Raw genomic sequence first — 25,612 nt, 5'->3', positions numbered from 1 at the left:
CCTAAATGTGCGGCAAAATTCTGGCTTGCCTGAAGTCAGTGGTAGCTTCATTTCCACAGAGCCTGAATTTCAGATCTGGGGATGTATCTGCACCATGCAGTGGGGTGCTGCTCCTACACCTGTTCCCTGCACCAAATAAATCCAACCTCTTCCCCAGAATATCCCTGTGCACCCAACTCTGACCCTTCTTTTGTAATGGAGGTGTTGTGCCACTTACTGCACCACCAAACTGGAATCTTGAAGCAGGATTGATCCTGCCTGGGTTAGATTTTGACCAAGCAAACTTGTAGGCTGTTAAAAATTGCAGGAACTCACATTTTTTGTGGGTTCTGAAGAGTAGCATGGAGGAGCCTGAAGTGCCATGAAATTCAAAGTGCCTGGATGTCTGCAGCATATGTGTTTTGTTTCTAGATTCTGAAGAAAATATGTATAATGAGAGAAAAATTATAATTTTATTTGCATGTGCAATATGTTTCTCCTCCTGTCTCATTCCCTTTGTGAGAAATCAGGGCCAGAATTACAGTATCTGAAGTTGCTTTTGGATCCTATTCAGCTCCCATCTGTCATGATCTGTTTTTAATCGAATGGGTTTTCCATCTGAAAGTAGCTGTTGGATAGAGAATGAGTAGAAATATTTGTGTGTGAATTAGCTCAGAGTGAAGCTACAAACTTTTTTTTTTTTTTCCCACAACAAACACATGGAAAAATATTCTTCAGTGTAGTGTGGCCGGCCTGAAAATTGGCAAGAGCAGCTTCCTTCCCAGGCTCTGACTCCTCTGCCTTGACTGCGTGGGTAAAATCTTTAAAGGGGAGCTGAAATCTTCATGTTACGCAGTCTTATCTCCCCTCCATGAAGCAGAGCAGTGCTGGTGTCACCCTGGTGTGTATGGGCATTGCAGGAGGGTGCTTGGGTAGTTTGGTTTTCCAGGAGAATTATGAGATGCAGAGGAGTAACGTGGCTTTGCTGAGAGTCATGCTCTTACCCCTGGGCAGTCTTCCCTTTGCCAGACTCAATGGTCTCTGCCCTGGTGGGAAGAGCAGATATGTTTGATACAATCATGAGAAAGGCCCCAGATCTCCTTAACAGCCTGTGCCCAGCATCTCCAGTTCTTGAATGCCATGAAACTGTGCTGCAGGAGATGGGAAGCAGATTGCCTTGGGGACTGAATGTGGTTGTAACAAGCAGAGAGGAAAGTATGGCTGCAGGATCTCTGTGGTTTCTGGCAAGACACCTCTCCTACTGGAAAAGAAAAAAAAAAATCCATTGGTGGTCCTTGGAAAAGTGTTGTTAAGCCCAATATTCAACACCCCTCTAGGGATTTTCATGCAATAAATTTTATTGGTAAAAATACAGAAGCAATTGGATGAGCAGCTTGGAAGATGGTCTGGTGTCTTGGGGGAGATGGAGAAGAAGCTGATGTTCTCCATCCCCCACTGCTGGAGACAGAGAGCTTCACTTCTGCATCCATGGCTAAAGGGAGAGCTCCTGCTGCAGTGTTGTGGCTGAGGGAGGAGGAATGCTTTCCTGTTTCCTCTGCCAGATTGTTATCTCACTCCATATGTGAAACCTGGAAATGGCTTTAAAGGCCCAGGAGCTGTCCTAGCTGTGATTTCCATTATATTGATGTTACATGGTAACCCTTGATAGCTCCATCCTGTGTTTGCTGAAGTCTTGTTGCGTGTCTGTCATCAAGGCAGCAGGACCAGCACTGGCCTGAGGGCAAATGTATCAGAGAGAAGAACCTAGCACATTTTTATCTTTAGAAAAAAAGTGTTTTGGAGGTAGCAGGGTCAAAAGGAAACATTTTTGTGTTTTGTGTATGTGTGTGTATATATATATAAATGTATATGTACAAGTTCGTGTGCATGTGCGTGCAAATCATTTTTTATCACATCTTCTGGCAAAACGGTGTTTCTGTAAGATGATTGTTTTGGGCATGGACTAGGGTTGGACCAGGGAAATCCTGGGCTTATTCTGGGCTTCTGTTGCTGTTTCCATCAATGTAAGGAAGCAGTGCTGCTCTCACTGTCCGGATTTACATCACCTTCCAGTGGGTGCCAAAGGTGCCGAGTGGTCCGATGTGACTCAGCAAGAGCTGTGTGCTGTGACAGGGTTTGGTTTCTGTCACACATGTATGGGTGTGAGTAAGCAACTGTATTGCATGGCTGTGATTCCACAACACCTGTGGAACTGCGTTTCCTTTGAATTTCCTGTTGAACCAGAGCCACTCCTTGCTTGGGAAGGGTGACAGCCACATCTCTATATACAAAGACACCCTGGAGCGTGGGGTTGGAGATCAGCACCCCACAATGAGCTGTTGCTTTAGGGGTGGAATAGCTCTCCTGGCCATGCCTGCAGCCAGCCCTGGGACCATCCAAAGAGGATAGAAAGCAGGGTGTACTACCACAGACCAGAAAATGTGGCGTCACTCAATTAGAGCTTTTATCGCAGGCAGAGCAAAGTCGGTGGGAGCTGCTGATGGGGAAATGGGGGAGAGCACTGAGTACTCTCCTGAGACTTCTGCTGAAGGCTGCAACAGGCTTTGGTTTAGGCTAGTCCTGCACCCAGGGCTATGTTCCTCACTGTGTGCAGGAACAGCCAGTGAGATCTGAAATTAACCTAGGTTGAGTGTTCAGCCTTTGGATGTATCCTGTGCTTCGTGGCCCAGGCTGATTTGTGTTTTCTTTTCCCTGAACAGGTCTATATCATCAATGTAACATGGTCTGACCTGACTTCCCAGATCATCTACCGGAGATACAGCAAGTTCTTTGACCTGCAGGTAAGCCTGTCCTGTCTAACATAAAATATTATTTCTACTCATGCTTCTAGTCATGTTTCCAGCTGGGTTAATAGTGCCTTTAAATAAAGCTTTGTGCTTGTTTGGTCTGTTACATGTCATGATCTTGAAACTTTCAGACTCTGCCCTTGTAGGGTATAAGATAAGTGGGTGGTATGCTCACAGTGAGTAACGTGCACTGTAAAGACATTTAAAGCTGACATTTTCATGAATGGCTCCTATTGAAGAGGGGATCTAATTTTAAATACTTCAGATGCACTTAAAACAGAGAGAGCGCTACATTTTGGGCCCCCAGAAACTACTTACCCGAGTAACTGAAAACAACAGAGCTCTTGCACACTTCCACAGCAGTTCAGTAATGGAGATTGCAGTGGAAACCTTCCAGGGTCTCCTCCTAACCATCTACCTAGCCAGCCAGTGTCCTGGCTCCTGCTGTTTTGTAGAGCTCCTTTGCTCTATTCTGTGCCTGTATATTTAGATATCATCAAAAGCTTTCTTGCTGGATAGCTGCTGACCAAAGTCTGAAACCAGGAAATCAGCTGCTTCATTTCTGGTAGTGCTCCCAGGCACCTGCATGGGTAGGGGGGGCTTTGGGGCTGGTGTTCTGTTTGGCAATAATCCAGATTCACTGATATTTTTGTATCATTGTAGCTTCGTAGGCAGCAAAACTGTAATTGGCTGGGGTAAAAATAAAAGCTGTGGTTTGAGAGACTCTTGAACTTTGGGGAAAATGTTGATTTTTGGGCTGGAGCTTGTGTTTGGAGCTGGGCTGAGGTTACAATATCAAGTGAGTCCTCACAGTCAGCGTTGAGGATGTAGCTGACTGCGCTGTGTCCTGAAAAGTAACACCGAGCCTTTTCGCATGATAAATTAGGAAAAAACAGGTTCTTGTTTGAAGTATCTTAAAGAGCTCTGGTTTCATCTTTCCTCCCCTTTATGGTTCAATTCTGGTACTTGGAAACCTGAAGTCTCTAGGCTGTTTTGTAAGCTGTATCAGTTATTGTGGCCCCCTGGCCTTTCAGGTGAAACGTGACCATTTCTACAGCCAGTCCTAATGTCTGTTTGCTGTGTGGCCGGAACACCAGAGAGGGATGTTCTTAAGCTTCCTCTTGTGCTCATCTCTACTTCTTACTGGGCTGAAGTGCCAGGCCTGCCAGTCCCACTACTGTAAGAGTATGTCAGCATCTTCTCTGTGTCTGCTGTACCTGCTAAAGATGCACAGCTCCCTAGTCACAAACATTTGTTGTCAGCATGCGAATTGTGGCCAAAACTGTTTCTTTCTTTTTCTCTCTTCTTTTTCTTTTCTCCACAGTTCTGTTTCCATGTATATGTTGTTCTGGGTCTCCCGGCCTTTCCTGGTAGGTTTGAAAAGTTCCCATCAAGTGTGGAGTTATCAATGGGGTTAGTGTGTTGGACAGGAAATGATGTCTCAATCAGGGAGTGAGTCCTGAAAGGTCCCATTGATAAGTGCAAAGGGGCCTAGCCAGTGCAAAACTCCCGCTTGCATGACGCTTCTCCCCCCACGAGAAAATACGACAAGAAAGTAACAAAATTCCCTTCTTTAACCCTTTTCTCTCCCAGAGATCTCTTTCAGGGCCAACACTGCACGGGCAGTGTCAGCCCTCTCCAACAGCCTCTTTAGCTCTTGCAGCATGAGATGAAGGGTTACAGAAACTGAGGTCTTCATTTGAGATTTCTACGGTCCTGCCACGTTCCTGTACTATGTCACTGTGTCCATCTGTTTCCCAGCTGTGATATGGGGACAAGGCCCTGTGTGCTCAGGCTGCCATAATGTGCTTTTAGATTCCCAGAGGTGATAGGTGATTTTTTTTTTTTCCTTCCTATTACTCTTTCTGGGTTTTTGATTATGCCTGAGCATCTGTTAGGTGAGGCAAAGAAAACTGCTTTGGGTCTTGAATTGAAATTTGTATTTCTAGCTTTAATGAGGCTTGCAAAGAGAGTTGGAAAAGCAAATGAATGCTTAGTGGCACTTTGGGTAACCCTTGCATTTTGGGAAACCTATGGCTTGATGTGCAGAGATTCTTGCTCAAAGAGGAATTTGCTCCAGATCTTGGGATGACTTGCACTTTCCAGATTTTTGCTGAAAGCTTGAAATTCTAACTTAGCACTGGTTGAATGTGGGGTTTGCAATCTGATACCATGCATGGTAAGGTGGTCTTAGCATAGTCAATCTACTTTGTTAATGTCCCTGCTTATGCCCATGTGGACATTCCAGGAGAAAACCAAGCAAATGCTTAGGGAGTAACGCTCAGCCAGCTCACGGGCACCACTCATGTCCATAACAGCTGGAGTCCACAGGTCTCTGCCAACTCCACTCACCCTGCTGTGTCAACGACAGAGCTGCACTTCAGGGCTTCCAAAGCCTGCACGTGTCTCATTTGCTCTTGACTGGAAGTGGAGGAACAAGGGCTGACTTGTAATGACTTAATCCGGGCTGCAGTGCCTGGCGTTGATAGTGAGACTGGATACGACCCATGGGGAAACCCAGGGGGCTGCCCAGGAGCAAGGAGGGAGGAATACAGATAATTAATTTCACTACTCCATTTTCATGTTTCTTTAAAAAAGAGCCCACCCTTCCCCAAACAGCTGTCTCTGTGGGAAGTGGCTCAGTGGTTTTGAGAGCTGTAGCATTAGTAGAAACTGCATTTTTTAAAATACTTCTTTGCAAATTCTATTAGGCACTGCAGGTGATAAGAGGCTCCTCTGTCCCAAGGATTTGAATCCCAGGAGAGTTTGGCTGTGCTATTTCAGCAGTGGATATGCCCGAATTGGGAATCAGGTTGTTTTTAAGTTGAGTAATAGGGCAGTAAGGCTGGTCATACCATAGGATTTGTTTGCCCCTCAAAGATGTGAGGAGTACAGCAAACAGAATCCAAAGCAGCAAGCCAAGTGTCAGCCCTGTGCTGCTTCACTGAGGGCTGGATATCTGTAAACACAGGTTTAAAATTAAATTAGGGCATTGCTGCATCATTTAATTGTGCAGCCAAGTCACATCTGCTCCTGAGCATAGGTCAAATGATGGCAGCAGAATACATGTGGGTGCCAATGTTTCAGTAAATAGGATTGAAAAGATTGAATTAACTCTGCATAGATGAAAGCATTCCTATAAATTGCTTGTCAAATCCAATTATCTATTGTCTTTCACCCTGGAGAGACATTTGCACCTGAGCACCATGTGGGGTCAAAGCTATCTCCTAATGTAGTATTTTGAATGTTGTTTTCTTGCACTTGCCTGTAGTGCAGAACAGAGGAGCATGGGGAGAGTCATGTGAACATCACCTGTGGGTAGTGCTGACCCTTGTGACAGGCTGGTGGCTCATTGGGGCACGTTCCCTGGATGCTGTTTGAGGTCTCCTGTCATAACTGATGGATTTGCTGCTGGTGGTTGCAGACTCTGTCCTGAGGTGATAGTTCAATAATGCTCCTGTTGTCTCCAAAGGAGCAGAGAAAGGACACTATTTTATTAGGATAGCAGGGAGAACTCCTGGCATTTCCACTGTGCAGTAAAAGACATCTACAGATGTAAGGCCTGTGTTTTTCTTACTGGAAAATGCTTTTGGGGATTGTTATCAGGATGGGGATTTGTAGTTGAGTGTGTCCAGAATTGCCCAAAGCATAAGGTGAAGAAGTGTGGGGATGCAGCCAGCTCTCACCCTCCCAGTGGCCATGCTGGGCTGGAAAGCAACCACAAAGTTTGCAGCTGGCAAGAATGAAGGATGGATCTTTCTCCTCTCCCCATATAATCCTTGCAGTTGCTCAGTACCACCCTGGGCTTTTTACAGCTAATTATGACCCCAGTTGGGTGCTGGTCCCACTGCTAAGAAATCCCCTCCCCAGCAAAGTGAGCAGGGAAAATGGGACCAAGGATCCACGCCTGGTCTCTCAGCTTCAGTCACCAGTGGTCATCTGCTGCATTTTATCCAAGTGTCCTGGTCTGACTCCATGCCTGTGTTACTCAGTGCCTGCAGTCAGAGCATGAACAGGACCAACACCTCAGCAGAGGGACCAACCCCTCTGTTCCATGACGATGGCTGGGTCCCTGTGTGTGGAGCTGGGGGAGGATCCTTCCTCACAACAGGTGAAATGCAGCTTTCTCCAAGGCAAAACACAGCGGCTGGATTTAGCAGCATGCCACCATCCCACAGTGGGTGTTTGGCTGCGCGAGAGGCGAACGACATCCCCGCTGGAGCCATGGCAGGAATGTTAGGTAGGCAGATCTCAGTCTCTCCACACAATGCCACACACAGGCAGTTTGGCTGCAAGGAGATGTCTGAAATGTCACAATTTTGAAAAGACAAATAAACAAGGCTCTGTTCAAGCACTAGCTTTGTGTATCAGCAAAATATTATCTGCCCAACATAGTTTGCTGATCTAAGCAGGTTTTCTTCAAAGTGGCACAGAAAGAGGAACTCACTAGCAGCCAATTAGAACATTAAAAGGTAAAGACTATCAAGAATTTTATTAGGAAGAGGAAAGTCATGTAAGGAGTTTTCATCCTGATGATAAAACATCAAGAGCTTCATTTGTTATTGCTAGGGTCATCCTGATTGTTTATAGTGCTATAATGGAGTAACTGAACATTGAAGATGACATTAAACAAAAATGGTAGTATAAAAACTAGTAATTGCAGTCCGTATCTCTGCTTTTCTTACTCAGACTGGAGTTCACATGAATGTTGCTGTTATCAGTCATTCTCCTGCTACACTATACTATAACAACATCCCTTTCTCCATTTCCCAAGCTGTATCAAATAGTGTCATGTCCACTCTCATTCCCAGTTTGGTTGTAACTGCGCCACGTGCCTGAGTACCCTGGATTTCACTGGGTCACTATGATTTGAAACAGGACCTGGTGGCTTTGGCATGCAGGCTTTCTGGGGCAGAGCAAAGAGGGAATTCTGTGATTCTGATGGAATTGTGTATATTCACTCCAGTGGTTAGTTTGGGTTAATTGCCCAAGTGAAGACCCACAGCCCTAATTCTGGTGGTCCAGTGCAGTCTAACTCATTACTGAGCATTTTTGTAGGGCCTCTGGTATTTCATGTTGTTCATGCATTTAGCTCTGCAGGAGTGGTGAATGGACAAGTCCAAGCATGCACTAAGTTTATCAGCGATGAAGAGCATAGGTAAGAATGCAACGGGGCAAGTGTTCTCCTGTGTTTGCAAATGTTGACTCCTAACCTTCAACCCACCAGGCCTCTTTAGCAGGATGAGCAGAGTCACCCACTGGTCTTCCCAGCCATGCAGAGCAGCAGGGTCACTCTGCAATGGGCGACCCTCTCTTCTGTAGGTGCCACCCTGTGCAGAGCCCCTGGCTGGCACTGTGGGAAGGGAGGGAAGGAGGGCTGCTGCTGTGGCTCTGCACGAGATGCAGCTTGCCCCTCTCACGGCGTGGGAGGTTTGTGTTGAAAGGATTCCCAGCCTCTGACGAGCTCAGGGAGTGTTTCTGTTGGGCTGCGTGTGCACATCTGAGGGTGCGTAAGGAGACGGGCAGGAAAGCTGGAGGAGAAGGTGGGGTTGAGTCAGGCAGGGGAGGAACAGCATGGCAGAGATCAGTGCATCAGGCTATGGTGCAAGTGCACAGTGAAATTGGGTTCTGCTGCTGGGCTCTGCATGTGCCTCCCTCTGCTCTGGGCTGTGCTGGCCTTGGCCGGGATGGGCTGGGTTGCAAGGATCAAGTTTTCCGTTCCCGTTCCCTCGGTGCAGGATGCTGGGCTTCAGCATCCTGGCCCTGCTGTAAATGTTGAGAGCTGCTCTGAAATGCTCCTCCAGACCAGGGGCCTGGCTCCATATCTGACCCATGAGGTTCAGACCCAGTACTTGGCTTCAGGGACATCCCTGATAATCTTGGAACTGGGGGGATGGAGTTACTTCAAGAGCTGTAGGGTTTCATTTATAAACAGCTTCTTTAAGAGCATTATTGAAATTGAAACAAGACTGGGAAAATTCAGAGGAAATCTGAACGCGGGTCTGTCAACACGTCTGTTCCCAAAGGTCAGTGCTGGCTCCTTGGGGAGAAATGGCACATCCTTTCTTCTGCGTAAACACGGGCCAGTTGTTTGCTGCTGTTATCCCAGACAGTGAGTGGAGAGGCTGGCAGTGCAAGGTTTACAGGGGATGCAGAGAAACATATTTCTAGGAGGAGCCCTGCACCGCTGTCTGTGAGGGTTGACTGTGCCTCCTGTGTTTCAGCAGCTGTGCTGGAGCTCCTGGTGCAGCCATGCTTGCAAGACTTGGCTTTTAGTAGGAGAGACCCCTAAATGCCTGCTCTCAGAAAAACAGCAGCAAGCTTGTAAGAGGCCTTCCCAGGGGAAATGAGATGCGCCTGGGAGAAAATTAGTAGCTGACATGGTTATTGAGCTGAGAATGGTTGTCTCCACTGATTTAAAATGTATCTAAATACCATTTGTCCTTCTAGCCCCTAGTGCCTTAGGATACCAGCTGGCTTGGGGCAGTATCTTTGTGTTCAGTGAATAAATGGAATTGTTTATAATTCTTATTTCCATCATTATTTAAATGTTTGCTTGGCAAAACAATCTGTTCAGCTTCCAGTATTTGTTTTTAAAAGAGACTTTACACGTCAGACAAAGATGAGGGACACGATGAGGAAATGGCAAAGTGCCTGTGCAGCTACAACAGAGGTGCATTGAATATGACCATGGCAAAGAACCCGTGGTTGAGAAGGTGACCCAGCCTATGGGAACCCTGCCCTTTGTACTGTTTCACTTGGGTTCTGTTGGAGCATAAAGCTGACACTTGAATATTGCCCTTATGCTGCAGCATGGGAATCTCCCACAGGGTGGCTACAGGGCAATATTTGCTGCTCAGCACCAATCCACCTCTCTGGCCAGGACATGGGTGACCTTAGAAAGTAAGGTGGTGGCTTAGCCAACTCCTCAGGCTGTGACAGCAGCAAGGCAAGAACAGAGATGATACCCATGCCAGTCTCTTGGTGGTCTGGGCTCTATGTGTAATTAGGCAAATGAGTTTTGTTGGTTTGGGTTTTTTTTAAGAAATATTGGGAGCATCACAAAGAGGTTGTTGACTTCTTAGCTGTGTCCTTTTAGCTGTATATGGTCTGCCTCTAGCAGGTGCAGAACACAGTGAAATCGGTAAAAAGTGTTATGTTCTGGAATTATTCCCTTGCTTTCTGGAGTTTTGGTTTGTGTAAGTTGTTCTTACCAGCAGTACCTACATCCCCCCCTTATTGCTTGCTGGCTTGGAGGCTGTGAGGATGTTGGAGACCCTGTATTATAGGAAGGCCTTTCTTGGATACAGCCACAGAGAGGAAAAGCAACAAGTTCTTCCTAATGAACTGAAGTGACTTACATCAGATCTGGAGTACTCAGACTTATTTTCGTAGGTGTTGGTTGCTTTACATGTTAAAAATCCAATGTATCAGGAGCATGAGTCCCTGCAAGGTTGTGGTGCTAATGGAAATCTAAAAACATTCCTGAAATTGCCAAAAATTCTGAATCTAGTATGGGGCCCAGACCTGCTGGTTTTGTGCCTGGACAGTATCTCATACAAGGGTTTATGCAGAGTCATAGTAAAAACTGGGCTGAAAGCCTTTCTTGGAGTGTGTAAGGCTCAAAGTATACCTCCCATTTTACCTCTCCTCCATCTCTACTATTTTGGTGTTGGGAGCTCTCATCATAGATCTCCACAGCAGGAATTAAAGCTCAGCCTTGGGAGCAGCCCACTTGTTTGTTACCCTTGTTCCAGGTTTTGTTTGCTGGAACAATAAAACATGGGAGTGCGGTTTGGCTGTGGGACCGGCCCCAGCCAAAGCTACAGCTCTGGAGCTGCTGGCCTCACACAGGCAGCAAATTCTCCAAGTGCCACTTTATTAGCATATTTCCTCTTACCAGATATTAAGATCAGCCTTTTTTTTTTTTTTTTTTTTTTTTTTTTTTTTTTCTGGAATATCTGTGTGAAAATTAAATTCCTTGGCAGGATTTTTCCATGGCCTTTTTTTCCCCGAAGCACCCAAGCCCCGAAAGTTCAGGCATGACAATTCCACCCCCTCCACTACGCTGTCGCTCTCCCCTAATCGTACTCAGCTTTCAATTATTTATACTGCCGGAAAATTGCATGGAGTTCACACCCCCAGCCCTGAAACACAATTCCACTTTTGTGCAGGGAATACAATCCTTCACTTTCATTAAGTGTGCGGAGACCAAGATGAGAAGTGCCTGTTGTGTTCGCATCCCTTGGCTCGTGATGAGAGGAGCTGGTTGTTTTTGCAAATGTCCTAAATAGCCCTGGAAGGGTTATGGGGAGTTTATTTACATTATTGCATTTAAGTGCAAATAGAAAATTGCCCAGCCATAATGGAAAGTTTATGCAGGGTTCTGTCAGGGCTCTTTTCCATGTCACCTCACCCCTCCCGGCTTTCTGCTCTGACAGGCTCAGATGTGGGAAGGCCCTGTCTGGAAGGAGCAGTAGGTCTTGGTCCTGTCACACCATGCTTTGCTTACAGGACACAGAAAAGCATCAACTGGCGTCTCTTCCACTGTGGACTGTCCTGCCTGCCATAGGAAAGGCTCCTGATCAGGCTCACCCCAGCCTGATTTATGAGCACTGGGTGCTATTTGCTTCTTCCCCATAGCATCTGAATGACTGATCTTTTCATCATCAATGTATGGAGCATGAAGTAGGGAATTTATTTGCCCCTATTCCCTTCCTGCTTGCCTCCAGTCACAGCATGGTTCTTCTTTTCTGCAGCCAGAACAGTTTCATGTCTCGTGCAAATGCAAGTTCGTTCCCACTGCAAAACTGTCTTTTGCAATTTCCACTTCCCTCCCTTCAGGGGAAGCATTGAAGTGGAGTGGTCAGGGCAGTAAAACCCACAGAACTGAGCAGACACATGGTGAAGTCACGCAAAAAGCAGGAATAGTGATGCTCTGGAGGAAGCTCAGCTTTGTGCACACTCCTTCTTGGGTGCCCTGTTTGAACAGCATTCAGCCAGGCTGAGGGCTTTGCTCTGCATCTTTTGCTTTTCCATTTAAAAGGAGCGTTCTGGTCTGTCAGATCTGTGCAGGAAAGGGAGGACTTGAACTCTCATAGCACATCAGATCCTTTGGCATTACCCTGGCAGCCTCCTGAGTCCACACCTGCTACTGGCCATTTACCTACACAAGTGCCCATAGCTGAAGTTTTTTTAAGCTATCCCATCTGGGACCCTGTGAGGGCACAAAGGCAGCAGAGCAGGGAGTTGCAGTCCAGTGAGGATGTTCCCACTTCAACAAGTTGCTGACAAGTTCTTGATGGCAGGAGCTGTGAACTAGCTCACAAAGGACTAAGGCAGAGACTCAGAAAAGCATCCCAGTGTGTTTAAGATGATTTCTATAATACTACAGTACAAGCAGAGCTCTCTAGTAAAGCCATTCTTGAGGCATCAGTGTTGATCCAGGGGTGCCTCTGATTCACCAGGTCAGTCAAGGGCAGATCCTAATCGATTTAGTGGTGCTTTTGCAAACAGAGGTTACATCAGAGCCATGTGGCTGGATATCTTGATGCATTTGTTTTTTAAAGGGTGTGTTAAGAAAACCAGTGAGACTTGCTGAGCTGCTCCCTTCAGCCAGATGTTTTGAGAGAGGTGAAGGACAAACCATGAAAACACTGTGAAAAAGAGGGGAAAATGCCAAGTGGGAAGAAATTAGAAAGCAGACTAGAAAAGGACTAAGTAAAATGATAGTAGGGAAAAAATTCTTTCGAAGGGCTAGGATGAGTTTAATGATTGAAGTTTTGTCTTAGAAGGGAATAGACCTTATCCACCTGGACCAAAAAATTATTTCACAGACATTTCTTTTTATCTGGCTAATATCTGGCTTTTGACAGTGCAGTGAATTGGGATGTTGTGGCCTGTCTGTTGTCTGGGGATCTTTGAAATCCAAGTCCAGGCTTTTCCTGGTCACTACAGTGATGTGCTGCTGCTTGAACAAAACTGCTATGTGTTTTCCTGGTGAAGAAAATGTGTTGTGGGATGGCACATGATGAACACCTGTGTCTTTGTAACAAGTCCAGGTTGTCTGGTAGTTTTTGGTGTGTTGGTAACTGTTGGTGCAGCTTTGCAAAAGCCTCTGTTGCCATGTGCAACCCTCTTTGTATTACTGTGCTGAGGGTTAGAGGGTGTCGGTTGCTTGCACATAAGGGTAGCATTTAGCATTTGGTGCTTCAGGAGGTGGTAGAGATTCATTTGCCATTGGATTCTGGGAATAAGGCAGATGGAGCAAGTGGTGTGCTCCATGAAGGTGGTCCCTGGTCATCCTTATGTAAAGGGGAAGTTTTCAAAAGGTGCTTCCAAGGTAGAGAGGAGCCCTACAAAGTTTTGGGTTCGTTCTGGGTATGGGAGAGCCCTGGATTATACAGCTGAGCAAGGGTGTGCTGTGAGCTGCAGGAGCACTAGGGCTGTCGGTTCCTGCCTGTTGTTATTAGGAAACCTCATGCTGAATCCTGTTCCACTCTGAGGTCAAAATATATTTCATTGCCTTAACGTGGAAATGTTTTTTGTGTAATTAGGAGCTCAGAGTCTGCAAAGTGGAAGAAGGAGGGGGGAACTTCTGGTGTGGCAGGAAGGTTATCTGGAAATATCCACCCATAAAATGGGGGCTATAATCAGCTCTCCTGGAGAAAGTTTATTCATTAATGTTTGTAAAATGCTTGGAAGTCTTTGGCTTGGAGTGTTTTTAACACAGCCAAATGTTAGCTGTATTACAGTAGCTAAGCCAGACCGTAATGACCACATTCCCTCTCCTCCCCCTGAGCCCCCAGACATTTCTGACAGGGTTTGGTGAAGAAGTGAAACATCAGCAGAGTGACCAAAGAGAAGTGAAGTGCTCAGCAGAAATATAAATAGTGCTTTTCGTTCTTGGGATTATGTCCTGGTCCCATGGAGTCTCGTGGTCAGAAATGGAATTTGTAGAAGGGATGAGGAGTTTATTTCCAAGCTTGTACCATGTTATCCCAGTTGGTAACTGGTTTAGGGTCCTCCTGAGTTAGGATGCACTGGTGGCTTTTGGGTGATTACAGTTATCCCAGCTTGTCTCCATGGGAAGTCACCTGAGTGAGACTGGCATACTGGGATGGGAGGGAGACGTGGCTGTGGATGGAGTGCATGGTGAGCAGGGGAAAGACTTCACTGGGGCAAAACAAGGAGGCCCCAGAGCAGGATGTAGGGAGAGCTGGTTTCATGGACTGCTCAGCTCCGTCTGCCCCTAAATGCCCCTTGTCTCCGTGCCTGTCCATGTCTTACAGCATTGTGTATCCCCTGTCAATAACAGAATAGCATTTGCCTTTTGTTTTGCCTGATCTCTGGTCTCAGGAGGTGAAACTTGCTGATGGCATTGGTGGCAGCAAGGATCATTCCTTTCCATGTGAAGGAATTGGGGGGGATTCAGTCCATGCTGTGTCCCTGCAGTACCTGTGGATGAGATTGCAGCACAGACACAGCAGGTAAATGGATGTGCCAGGAGTCATGGTGTAAGGACACATCCCAAAGAGTGAGTTCCTCTTACAAAATTGTTCTCTGGGCTTGCAGGCATTTGCTCTGGGTGGCAACCAGGAACATCTCATTAGCATGACCTGGTGTGTCATGTGTTGAGACACAACCCATAGCTCTCCTGGCCAGCTCTGACACTCTGGCTTGTGATGTATCCATTCCCTGGCCTCACCCAGGCTTAGGCTGGGATGGCTTCCTGCCTTGGGGACTGCATTGCTAATCTTTGCCTGAAGATTTGAGGTGCCCAGACATGCCTTGGTATGGGGGAGGCTGCTCTGCATTGTTATGATGGGTCTCAACTGGGTGAGGAAGGAGATGTCTCCAGCCCAGAGGCAGAGCACACTGTGTTGTGTGCGCCCTGTAGCAAGTATGCTGGGAAGGTGGCTTGGCAAAACAGAGGCACCAGCACTTTTTCCCAGAGACCTGATGTTTCTAGTGATCCATCGTCCTTCGAAAGCACCCTCTGATCGTGGAGCTCACAGCCAAAGACTGACCCAGCGCTCACCTCTAATCTCATCTTTCCTCCAAGAGTCTGGTCCCTGGAAAGTTGCAGCTCTCCAAGAAGACATTCCAGGGGGGTTTAATCACTGCACTCGCTCCAGCCCTGCTGTGCTTGTGGTCTAAGCACCTGCTGTTTCATTTAATTAGCAACAAATGGGAGGCGTGGGTTGGGGGAAGAGAGAGCAGCACCCTGGTGAAGTATTTGCTGCGATGTGATGTGTTTTATTTTGGGTCCGGAATGGAGGCCATGAGGAACATTTTCCAGAGGGCTCCATAAACCACCTCTGTTCACAGGGTGATTATTTGAGGAGGGAGGGGAGTGTGGATTTAAATCGGTGCCACTAATTTCTGCAAACAACCGCATTATTTTTAATTCATACTCCAGACTCCCTCCGCCCATGGCTTGATGTTGGGAGCTGTGAATTTTCCACGTCATAACAAAGTCCCTCTATAAAAGAGAGCCCTTTAAATATATTTCAAAAAATTGATTTCAAATATATCAGGCTCTCAAATAAGTCAATATCCAGAATGGAAAACTAACTCTTTCCTTCCTTCATAGTGGCCTGCTCATTTATTTGTATTTCAGTAGCACATACCAGCTCTGAGCAGAGGTATGTCTGTCTGGTGTTAAGGGCTAGAAAAGGCATGAGAAGCTGCAAGGTAAGTCAAAAGAAATAATGCCTTTGTTCACCATGATCAGTTAAGCTTGGGAGCTTTCTTTTGAAATCAGCATGTTACGTTGCAGCAGCATTTTACCAATGGAAGGAAGGGAGATGGGGATAACTGGGAAGGCAGACTTCAAGACTGAACCACTTGTGATGCACAGGGGCTGTGTCCTGTCTTTGGGAGATCAGCAGCCAGAGCTCTGTGCAGGGAAGATTACAGTCACAGCTTCCATGTGCTCCAGCCCACCAGCACTGGGAGCTCCTTTTCTCCATTGGGGTGGCAAGTTTCACAATGATCTCTCATACTTCTACTGGTGCAAAATGTAATTCTTACAGTTATTAACTAGTCCAAGGGCACAAAATGTATATTGGCCTCTTGTCTGATTTTCTTCAGGCGGTGGAAGCACCATAAGAGCTGCAAGACAGAACACTGAAGTTTTTCCCTGCCCTGACTAAAGCAGGAGAGCTGGGTTTGAGAGATTTGTCCTTTGGATTCCCTGTTCTGAAAGAGTTCATCTTCCATGGATTTGAGAGGATAAATTACCATGTGGCTGTCAGGTATCCAGATGCAGCAGTGACTGTGGTCATGTCAAGAACTCAGACTGATCATTCTCATGTGGAGTTTTAAATTCAGTCCTGGGTATTGGGTTCTGCTCCAAGGACAGTAAAAGTTCACAGAAAATTCTCTTCTTTTGAGATTATGACAATCTTGAAATAGAGAAATTCTTGCTGTATGTCCACTCGACAGGTCTTCATAGAATATTCCAGTTGGAAAGGACATAAAATGACTGTGTAGTCCAGCTGCCTGGGCACTTCTGGGCTGACCAAAAATTAAAGCAAGTTAAGGGCATTGTCTAAATGCCTCTTAACTACTGAGAGGCTTAGGGCATTAACCACTCCTCTAGGTAGCCAGTTGCAGTCTTTGACCACCCTCACAGGAGAAAATAAGCCAGTGTGTAGGTACTCATTACCTACATAATCATCATATGCTCACTGCTGTCAGTGTGGCACCATGATAGCTGCTGGCTCCAAGTGTGATAGAAGCTTCCCTGGGAAGGGAATTTGATTGTGCCTGAAAATCCAGTGGCATCATAAAACCCCCTCACCTTTACATGAGTGCCAAATAATGGAAAAGTGGCCTCTGCATCCTAGAATTCATTGATTTTGCAGAAATTGGCTCTTTTTCTTGCTTTTTGGAGTAGCTTAATTGATTTTTTATCTGCTTGCAGGCACTCAGGGCACCTGCACATGTCCCAGAACTGTCAGACTCCTGCAAGTCAGCATTATACTCAGAATCAACCCCATAACCCAACCCCAGCAGTGTCTCTTCCTCATCTTAGTTTTTCCTTTTTTCTCTATGTTCCTATCTGATGATAGAACTAGGTTCTTTCTGCATGGATCAAATATGGAAGCAATACCTTGAGGGACTCATTCAGAGTCAGGATATGAAGTCTGGAGTTCTTTTTCTACCTTTGACATTTGAGAGATGCTTTTAAGTAGACGAGATACTATTACAGTGTCAGCCCATCTGTCAGCAGAATTGGTGTTTGAATCTCCTATTCCTGTGCTCACTTCTAACAGAAAGGCAAGTGAAGCTTGCCTTGGCAGTTTACCTTGTTGCATGTCTCAGTATGGTTAGGAAGGGAAATCTGGTTTTGTTTTCAAGCCTCTGTTGTACTTGCAGTGTTTCATGCTGTTCAGTCCCACATCCAGGCAAGGGGATCACCTGCCCAAGCTGCTCTTGCAGTTTCTCTTGTAATGGAGAACAGCCCCTTTGCCTCCCTTTTCCCCTGCTGGCTCTTGCTTTCGAAACATGAGCATCTTCCTGTGGCTTGAAATCCTTCTCCAGGCTGATACTGATCTGCAGGGTTCAAAGCAGGGGTGGGATTTCAAAGCCTCCTTGACCATATTGGATCTGCAGTGACGCTCAGGCCGTGCTGAAAGCCTGAGTTTTGAGGCACATTTAATCACATCCCTGCACCTGTTAGGGTGGAAAAATTTTCTTCTGAGTTTTGTTTCTGTTGTTCCTAAGCCACTCTCGGGTTTTCCTTCGTTCTTGGCCAGCGCAATGTTCTCTGGCATCTGACCTCGTGGAGAGACATGCCCCAGTCCCAGATGGAGGGCTAGAAACAATTGTCTGCACCTGGCTCAGCAAAATAGTTATTTGTGTGTATGTGTGTGTCTGGTAATGTAATTTATTTGGTCAGTTACTTGAGCCAAAGGAAGCCCTAATTAAGCAAGATAACTTTGCATCTGGGTTGCTGGCAAAGAGCAGTTCTCTGTACTGGCCATGGGAGTGTAGTTGCTGCCCTCCCATGCATTTTCTGCCCATGTTTGATGACAAAGGGAGGTTGGCAGTAGCTGTGATTCGTTGAGGCTGGTGTCTTGCTTTCTGATGGAAAATGGGCCATTCTGTGCTCTGATATTTTTCTTACTCTCAGGAGGGTGCATACGTGGAACCTAATTTTTGAAGTTGCTTGTGCCCCATAGAAAGCAGTTGATGTGTCATTCCTTCTCCCACCTCCTACTCACTTCACTTCTTTCTTGGTATCTTTTTCTTTTATTTATTCAATCGAACTTCTAGTGCTAGGTTCTGCAGATGGCAGCTCTCTAGAGCTGATTCCTTACGGCCATAATGCTGAGGTGCTAAAGATAGATAACCCTATGGAGGGACACAAGGATCATGTGGACTTTCAAAACCAGCAGCCAGGTCTCATACTGCAGTGCCATCAGACAGCTTGACTGCTGCTCATTCGGGAATTACAGGGCCTGGATATGGCCTGAATCTCTTTGATGCAAGTCAGTGTCTTCCTGGATACTTTCTGTGACAAAATATCATCATATAATTTCAGGAGGAGTCTGTGAAATGTTAATTTCCTACCTGAGCCAGGGGCTAGGGCAGAAGAGAGCTGTGTGGTACCTGCAGCTTGTTGGCCTTTCAACACATTTTTGAGGATGTTTCTACAATCTGGACATCTTTCTGATGTTTCTTTATTGTGGCTTTGTGTGATGGAGAGGAGGAGAGAACAGACAAGTGCAAATCCACAGGGAGGATGAAAAATAACCCTGGATGCCTGCACAGTGCCCAGCAGGACACAAATGACTGTCGTGCTTGTTTGCCCTGCCTGTCTGCCCCATCCAGCTTCTAAAGCTGGTCACAAGATGTGAAAAGGCATAGAAATATGCGTCATCACTGCTCTTGTTCTGGATGAACATCAGCCTGTCCATCAAAGCAGTTTGTAGGTCACCTTCTTCCCCTCAGAAATGTTTTGGATGGAGCTGCTGGATGTGATGTGTTGTTGTGGCTACAATTTCCTTGCTTTCCCTAGCACCCTTTCCTCGAATCACCCAAGCACACTTTGCATAGTGCACACCCAGTGTGTACCCTTCAGCTGGCCACCGTGGTTTACATGTGTGGCCAGGCAGGCTGGAGATCACCTGTGGTTTTGTTTTATGACTGAGAACATGCCTAGTTAAGTACCAACTGTTTCTGGTGCTGCACTGCTCCTCGTGTCACTGGAGGAGGTGCACCAGAGGAGAGCAGGCATGGATTCTCACTGGCAGGCTGGACATGTACCCAACTGCCTTATGAATCCACAGGTGCTGCTGCTCAGCCCACACGGACACCCTTGGCTTAAAACTCTGCTGCTGCCGTGACAGGGATGGGAACAACAGCTCTGGCTTTGAAGGCAGCACTGTGCTGTCTGTGGTGGGTAACAGTGTGCTGGGTACCTCTTGCACCTGGTACTGCTGACCATGGGCTCACCGTCAGGTTTTACAAATGCCACTAGGCAGGGATATAGCCTGGAAACCTCCTGTGGAAGGACAGAGCTGGAAGGAGTCCCTCTCCTCCTGGATGCAAGCATCTGCCTCCATGTGCTCTTTCTCCTTCACAACTTGTAGCAGTTTTCTCATCTGGAAGTTTGGAAAAGTCACAGCCCTGACAGTATTTCTTGACAGCATGCCTGTGCCACTTAAAAGCTACTGAGATAAAAAAAGACCAAAATAACCTCTTTGCCATTGTCAAAGACCTCCATCAATGCTTTTCATGCCCTGCCAAATATTACATGTGATTAGTTGGTATGATACACAGAATAGCATCTGGTCCACAAGGAATGCGTCCAGAGACGGATGATTATGAGCTGAATGAAAATCCCGGAGTAGGGCTCGAGCCTGCAGAGCGTAACACGGGGGCCCTGTAAACACTTGGAGTGCCCACCCAGCTCCGAGCACACGCAGCCGCCGTGGCCGCCGTCCAAGCCCGTCTACTTTCCCAGGGTTTGCTTTCATTCTCAATTAAATTAATGAAAGTCCTCAGGCAGACTTGTACTTAAAAAAATAAGATTTCAGTCCTAGCCTCCATTCTTAGGGTGCTGGGTCATGTCCTGCAGGACATGTTGTCCCTTCTCCCACTGCAGTCATGTGTCATGGTTTGGTCCATCTACAAGGTCCTTTGGGACAGCTCTGGTCCCAGAACCCCTGGGATTCTCATTCTGGGACTTTATGACTCAGATGTTACCCAAATTCCCCTTTCACTTTTAAAGCGAGAATGTTGTCCATGCTGCATGTTGGGGCAGGGACCAGAAGGAGCTGGTGTGGGTCTGAGTGTGCAGCTAAGGTGCCTGTGTTGTGTGGCTGTGCTAGCGATGGCAGGGCTCTTTAAAACAGTTTTCCTGATACCTGTGAACTTTGTCCTCCCTGTCCAGAAATAAATCTACAGAGAGAAACCAATCTCTGAGATGTCATTACCGTAGGCACCAGTAAGGACTGATCGTTGCAAACGTAGGTTTGTTCTTACATTGTATTCTAGAGTGCAAATCCTTTCCTTCCTGCATTGCAAGCCCAATGGGACAGCCAGTGCTTTTGGAGTCTGCCCTTCCCAGGCACTGACCACCTCTGCTGTCCCTACGTGCCACATGAGCATCCTGGGGAGATGCCAGCATGGCACCCAAGGCTGGGCAGTGCCTGAGCTGAAGGGCCCATGCTGGGGCTGGGTTGTAAGGCTGGCAGCTGGCTCCAAGCTCTTGGAAACCTGTCCTGCTGGCTGCTTGTTACCTCCGTGGAGGCCCACAGCAAGGTATCTGTTACATGTGCAGCTCTCTCTGCCCACTCAGGCGGTGGGATCTGTTGTCGGTACTCCTTTCTAAATCCCCCCAAAGACGAGATACACATGTGTTTGGAACCAGATATGCAGGCAAAACATCTTGTGGTTTAGAGGTAGGGAGAGAGGAAGAAAAGAAGACAAAGGAGTCTCCTCCCAGCATGCAGTTAAAACCTGTGGTTATGTTGTGCTTGGCACAGTTTCCTCATTGTACTGCGCTGGGCGGTCGCTCTCCTCTGGCAGATGCTCTCCCCAGAGCTATGAGAAGTGTCCTTCGGAGATGAGTAGATACCATTTCAGATGGAGTTTGTGAAGTAAAATGTGCCATTGTGTTTGGAGCTATTGTTTCTGTTTTCAATATTGAAGTTACTCATGGTTTCCAGGGGACAATATATCAAGCAAAGCTAACAGGCTGTAGAGAAGATGTAGATTACGAAAACAGAGGGATTAAGTTTCATACATTTGGAGCTAAAGTCTCATCTCTCTCTTAGCAGTGGGAGCAGGGAAGTAGTCTTGCAGACTCACGAAACTACCAATTTAAGTGAGGGTGTGTTTTTAACAGGCTTTAGTTAAACTATGGTCACCACTGTGTGAGCAACTTAGAAGACTCTCTAAGGATGGATTCTGTGGGTGCAAGTTCAATGACCATCCAACGTATAAATTTGGTTTCAGAGAGTTTCTGTGCCAGGCTTTGTACCAGTTCAAACAAAGTCAGTTTGCAAAGATGGGGGCTGGCTGGCTGGCTGGGTAGTCCCTGCCTAAAACACCCATGAAAATCCGCTGTTACCTCTTTATAAGAGAGGAGTAAGGAAGGATAGAAGAGGGCATTGCATGACAGATGTGATTCTCCAGCTCTTGACATCCCTTTTGGGGACTGCCTGAACACAGGAGTCGTCATACTGACAAAGAAGGGGACCCATTAATGAAGAGCCAGCCCCCATTCCCACAGGATGCCATCCTAAATCTGTCATGTTATGGAGCAGATCAGGAGTTTGGTTCCCTGGATGATCTGACAGCACTGAACAAAACAGAGGTAAAACCAAAACAGGCTGTAAATCATGCTGACAATATCTGGTGTGTGTTTTTGCTAACAGTAGGGATGCAGTTAATATCAGCACCCTGCTAATGGCCCTGTGCTGCTTTTGGGATGCACCCTCCAGCACCCTGCTTGCAGCTGCAATGCAGTGTTTGATTCTGCTGCCAGGGTTTTTTTTAAGGACCAGAGGGTTTTTTGAAGCCCTGCAGCCTCCTACCGACCCATCTAGCCTTTGCGCTGGGCTGATAAGAGTTGAGCTGCTCCTGCTTGCATGAATTTAGGGCAGGCACTCTTAAGTTTTTGCATTGTGAGGACTTCAGTGTGGCTTGGTAAGGTTAGTGAACTAATAAACCCTAAAATCTTAGTGGAGCTATGCTGTATTTCAACAATTGGCTTGAAAGGGTTGAAATTTAAAAAAGGATGGAGAGTAAATATTTTTTTAAATGTCTAAGTGATGTAGGAAACAGTGATTAATGGAAATGACCTTGGTGCTTTGCTCCCTTTCCGTGAAGTGCTTAGACTTGCCCTTGTGTTTAAAACTGGAACCTCTGCTCTGACAGTGCTGTCAGATGCAATTCTCCTGTCTGAAGGCCAGAGCTGAGTGTCCAAGGGCACCATTACTGCAGTGTCTCTCACTGGGACACGCTGGTCTCCTGCTGCTTATGTGCAATCTGAAAGAACACTTAAAGCCCGTGGGTTTTGTAAGGATAAAAAAATTGAGGATGTAAGGAAAGATGCTCCTCTTTTGAAGTTAGCTCTTCTTCCAGACAGGATTTTTACTGTGACCTGCAGTGAGCCTTTTAGAACATGCCTAGGTTGTGCAGCCTGAGCACCTGGGCTGGCTGTGCATGTGCCAGCTCTGGAAAAAAATCCGGCAAATTGCTTCCACCCCGTCACAAAATTATGAGCCTTCCCCAGAAGCTAATTGACCTGATAGGGCATGGCATCAGCATGGCTCTGGCATGTCTGCATGACCGTGTGGTGCCACATAACTGCAGCATTCATCTCTCTAAAACAGGCATTGTGGTGTGGCCTTACTTCCCAGGGATGCTGTCGGGACAAATCCTCTGTAGATACCAGAGTAACAGGGGACGTATAATCACCATGGATAGATGGAAAAGTATGAAGTAGCCTTTGTCCAAGCATCTTCCAGTGTGGTTAAGTTGGATGAAGCCAGTTTAATTTAGCACTGGGGAAAGAAAATGCTTCTGGCAGGAGACTTCAATAGCTGCTCTGTGAAAGGACAGTGTGGGCTTTCTGAGAAGCTCTTCAGAGATGCACCAAGTGCCTCTGTCATCCCAAACCAGCACCTCAGAATGTTTTGCCAGTCTGTGTTAGCCACAAATGCTGGGCTCGTTCTGTGGAGCCTTTAGAGAAAGCTGCATTTCTTATGAAAAATACCAAATGTCTCTGCTGGGAAACAGCATTCCCTCTTCTGATGGATCGTGTTGGGGAAAGACCCCCAGTCTCTGCTCCCCACCTTCTCCTCCCCTGGCTGTTTTAGTTGGATACTGAGAGGTTTGTAAGATTTCCAAGATTTCTTATGGAAATTTTCAGACCTGAGAAAGGCATTTTCCCTTTGGGGATTACACCATGCTGTAAATGTCTGTTCTCTTTATTTTATATGCATTTTCCTGCTTTTGTTTGACTTTCTCACGGATTGCACTATATTTAATTCAGAACATATCCTATAATGCTGTAATTGTCAGGCATGTCAGCTGGTTATCCAGATGACTTTTTGCTGTAATTTTTTTTTTCTTTCAAAATAAAAGGAAAGCAGTTGCTGCTGCTTCTCAGGGATTGAATTATTGCACTTCTCTTGAATGCTGTGGCATCATGTAACACCACAAGGGAGCCAGTGTCACTGGCTGCCTGATACAGTTATTCCTGCTGCACTGTGGAACTTGTTACAGCTTTTGGAAGAGATGGAGTTTCACCTCCTTCTGCTGTGTGAGATGTCAGTTCTATGTGTGAGTGGCTAACAGATGAGCTCCCCTGGGCTCAGTCTGTTCCACGCCCTCACCCAAAGATCTTTTGTAAACTTTTCCTAGTTGGTGTTATGCTCAGGAACAGCTCTGCTCTGGCCAATTTTGAAGGGGTGAGAGTTAAGCAGACCTCCTGCTGTCTTGTGTCCGTGGGAGTGAACTGGTTTGTTGTTCCTGTGAGAGGGTGGAGCAGAGGAGAAATAAAAAGAAGCTCAGAGAAACCTAGAGAAAATTCTCTTACAGCTGTATGCTGTGGAGGGATCTGCCCCAGTGGCAGAGGTTTCATTCCCTGCCTTGCATCTCCTTTTGTCATTGATCTCAGCAGGTATGGTCCTGAGCTGGAGTAAATCAAATCCTTCCACTTACATCATGAATGCTCCACTGATTAACCTTAGCAGAAAACCTATTCTAAAACCAAACAATTGAAGAAATTATCTTCTTTAGACCAGTATGTAGAAGGTGAATCTGTGGAGATGGCTAACCATCTTCCTTAGGTGAAAGACCCCCTTGGATTCCCTGGTTAACCAGGATTTGGAATATGCTATAAATGGACAAGCCCACAAATGAGAGGATAATCATATCTGAAAACCACCAATAATACTTCTTCCATTTGCTTCTGTCCTGCTGGGTTTAGCTGAGTGTAGTTCCTCTGAGTTCAGTCTCTGACTCCTGCTCTGCAGCATAAGGCTCAGAGCCTGTGATGGCTCTTGATTAAATCTCACGCCACCTACCTGAGATCTGTCTCACATTTTGCAGGTGCAAAAGCAGAGACAGGACCAGAGAGGTTTATCCACAGGAAAACTCTGTCAGACAACAGAATTCAAACCCATCCTGGCCATTTCCTGTCTTGCAGATCACATGGTTTATAATTCAAAATATAGCTGATGATGCTGAAACCATCAATCCCATCAGCAAGCAGCACAGCTGGTTTCCAACTTCAAAATGAAAGGAAATTACTGCAGCTCCTCAGGGGTTTAATTAATAACTCCTATTCTGGTATTTTACCTCTCCTTCTCATCTAAACTTGTGTTATCTGCATTAGGGACTTGCAGTCTTTTCTGATTTGCAGATGCCCTTAACCCCTCTTGCTGAGGATGTGAATTCCATCATCACTAGTTTCAGATCCCTGGCAGTATCTTTGCTTTTCTTCCAGTTTCTTTGGCAGACTCTCTCCAAAGTGTGCACACAACCTCATACATGTACAGATGCCTCCTCTCCTCTTGCCTGTCTCCCAGTTGGCTGTAGCCCTTCTTTCCGCCTCGGGACTCCTAGATCAGATCAGCCTTGTGAGAAGGGATGTGCCTGATGCCTGACTGTCCTCATGTACTTTACCTTTCAAGTCCAGGAGTGTCTAAATTAAAGTTATTGTCAGTTTGCCTCATTTTTATGAAAAAATGCATTTTCTGATGAGTGCTTGGAAAGAGGGAAGTTGATGTGCTTGTTGGCATTCAGTGTAGGAAGAACTGTAGTCTTGACCATTTGGGTGGCCAAGAGTAAGGTGGCAGGCTGAGGTTTCTAGGGGCCCCTTGCAAAAACTCTGCTGCTCTTGGTCATGGTTTGATTTTCAACTGCTCTTTCTCTGGGACACAAGTAAATTATACCCTGGAAAGGGAGCGAGGCCTCATCTCTCTTTGTAGGAGTTCAGAGTCCTTCATCATTTTGCAAAGGTGGATGTTGTTTTGCTTGCCAAAGTAAGGGCTTGCATGAAAGTCATCCTCAGTGTCTTTGTGTTATAAAAAAATCTCCCTGTGACTGCAGTGCTGACCTCCTGCGGAGCTTTGGTTTTATCTGTGCACATGACAAACCTGCATCCACTTGAAAAGGAACCAGAAAGATTTCCACACTAAGAGATTATGTAGGTGTCCTCATTTGCTCATTTCAAAAGGAGAACTCCACTCTTCTGACCAGAGGAGTTAAAACTGCTGCAAGGAAGGAAGGGGAGGAACCAACAGCCCAGCAGGAACCCATCTATAGTGTAAGGCATAGGTGGGGGTCAGGTGGCT

General features: G+C 46.4%; 1 protein-coding gene across 1 annotated transcript in view; it reads left to right on the top strand.

The window, feature by feature from the left end:
- Positions 1–850: 850 nt before the first annotated feature.
- The window catches only part of SH3PXD2A (SH3 and PX domains 2A), a gene marked incomplete at its 5' end in the record, with an annotated part of 198,359 nt that continues 173,597 nt past the window's right edge, over positions 851–25,612 (top strand). Inside the window, 2 exons of the mRNA XM_082285840.1 lie at positions 851–880; positions 2,700–2,780. Of these exons, the coding sequence (XP_082141966.1) occupies positions 851–880; positions 2,700–2,780 (111 nt within the window). The remainder of the gene's footprint in view (positions 881–2,699; positions 2,781–25,612) is intronic.

Source organism: Coloeus monedula (assembly GCF_965178545.1).
Source record: "Coloeus monedula genome assembly, chromosome: 8".
In the NCBI taxonomy this organism is placed as follows: domain Eukaryota; kingdom Metazoa; phylum Chordata; class Aves; order Passeriformes; family Corvidae; genus Coloeus; species Coloeus monedula.
Note: the sequence above shows the minus strand (reverse complement) of the source record. Positions and strands in the feature narration are given on the sequence as shown.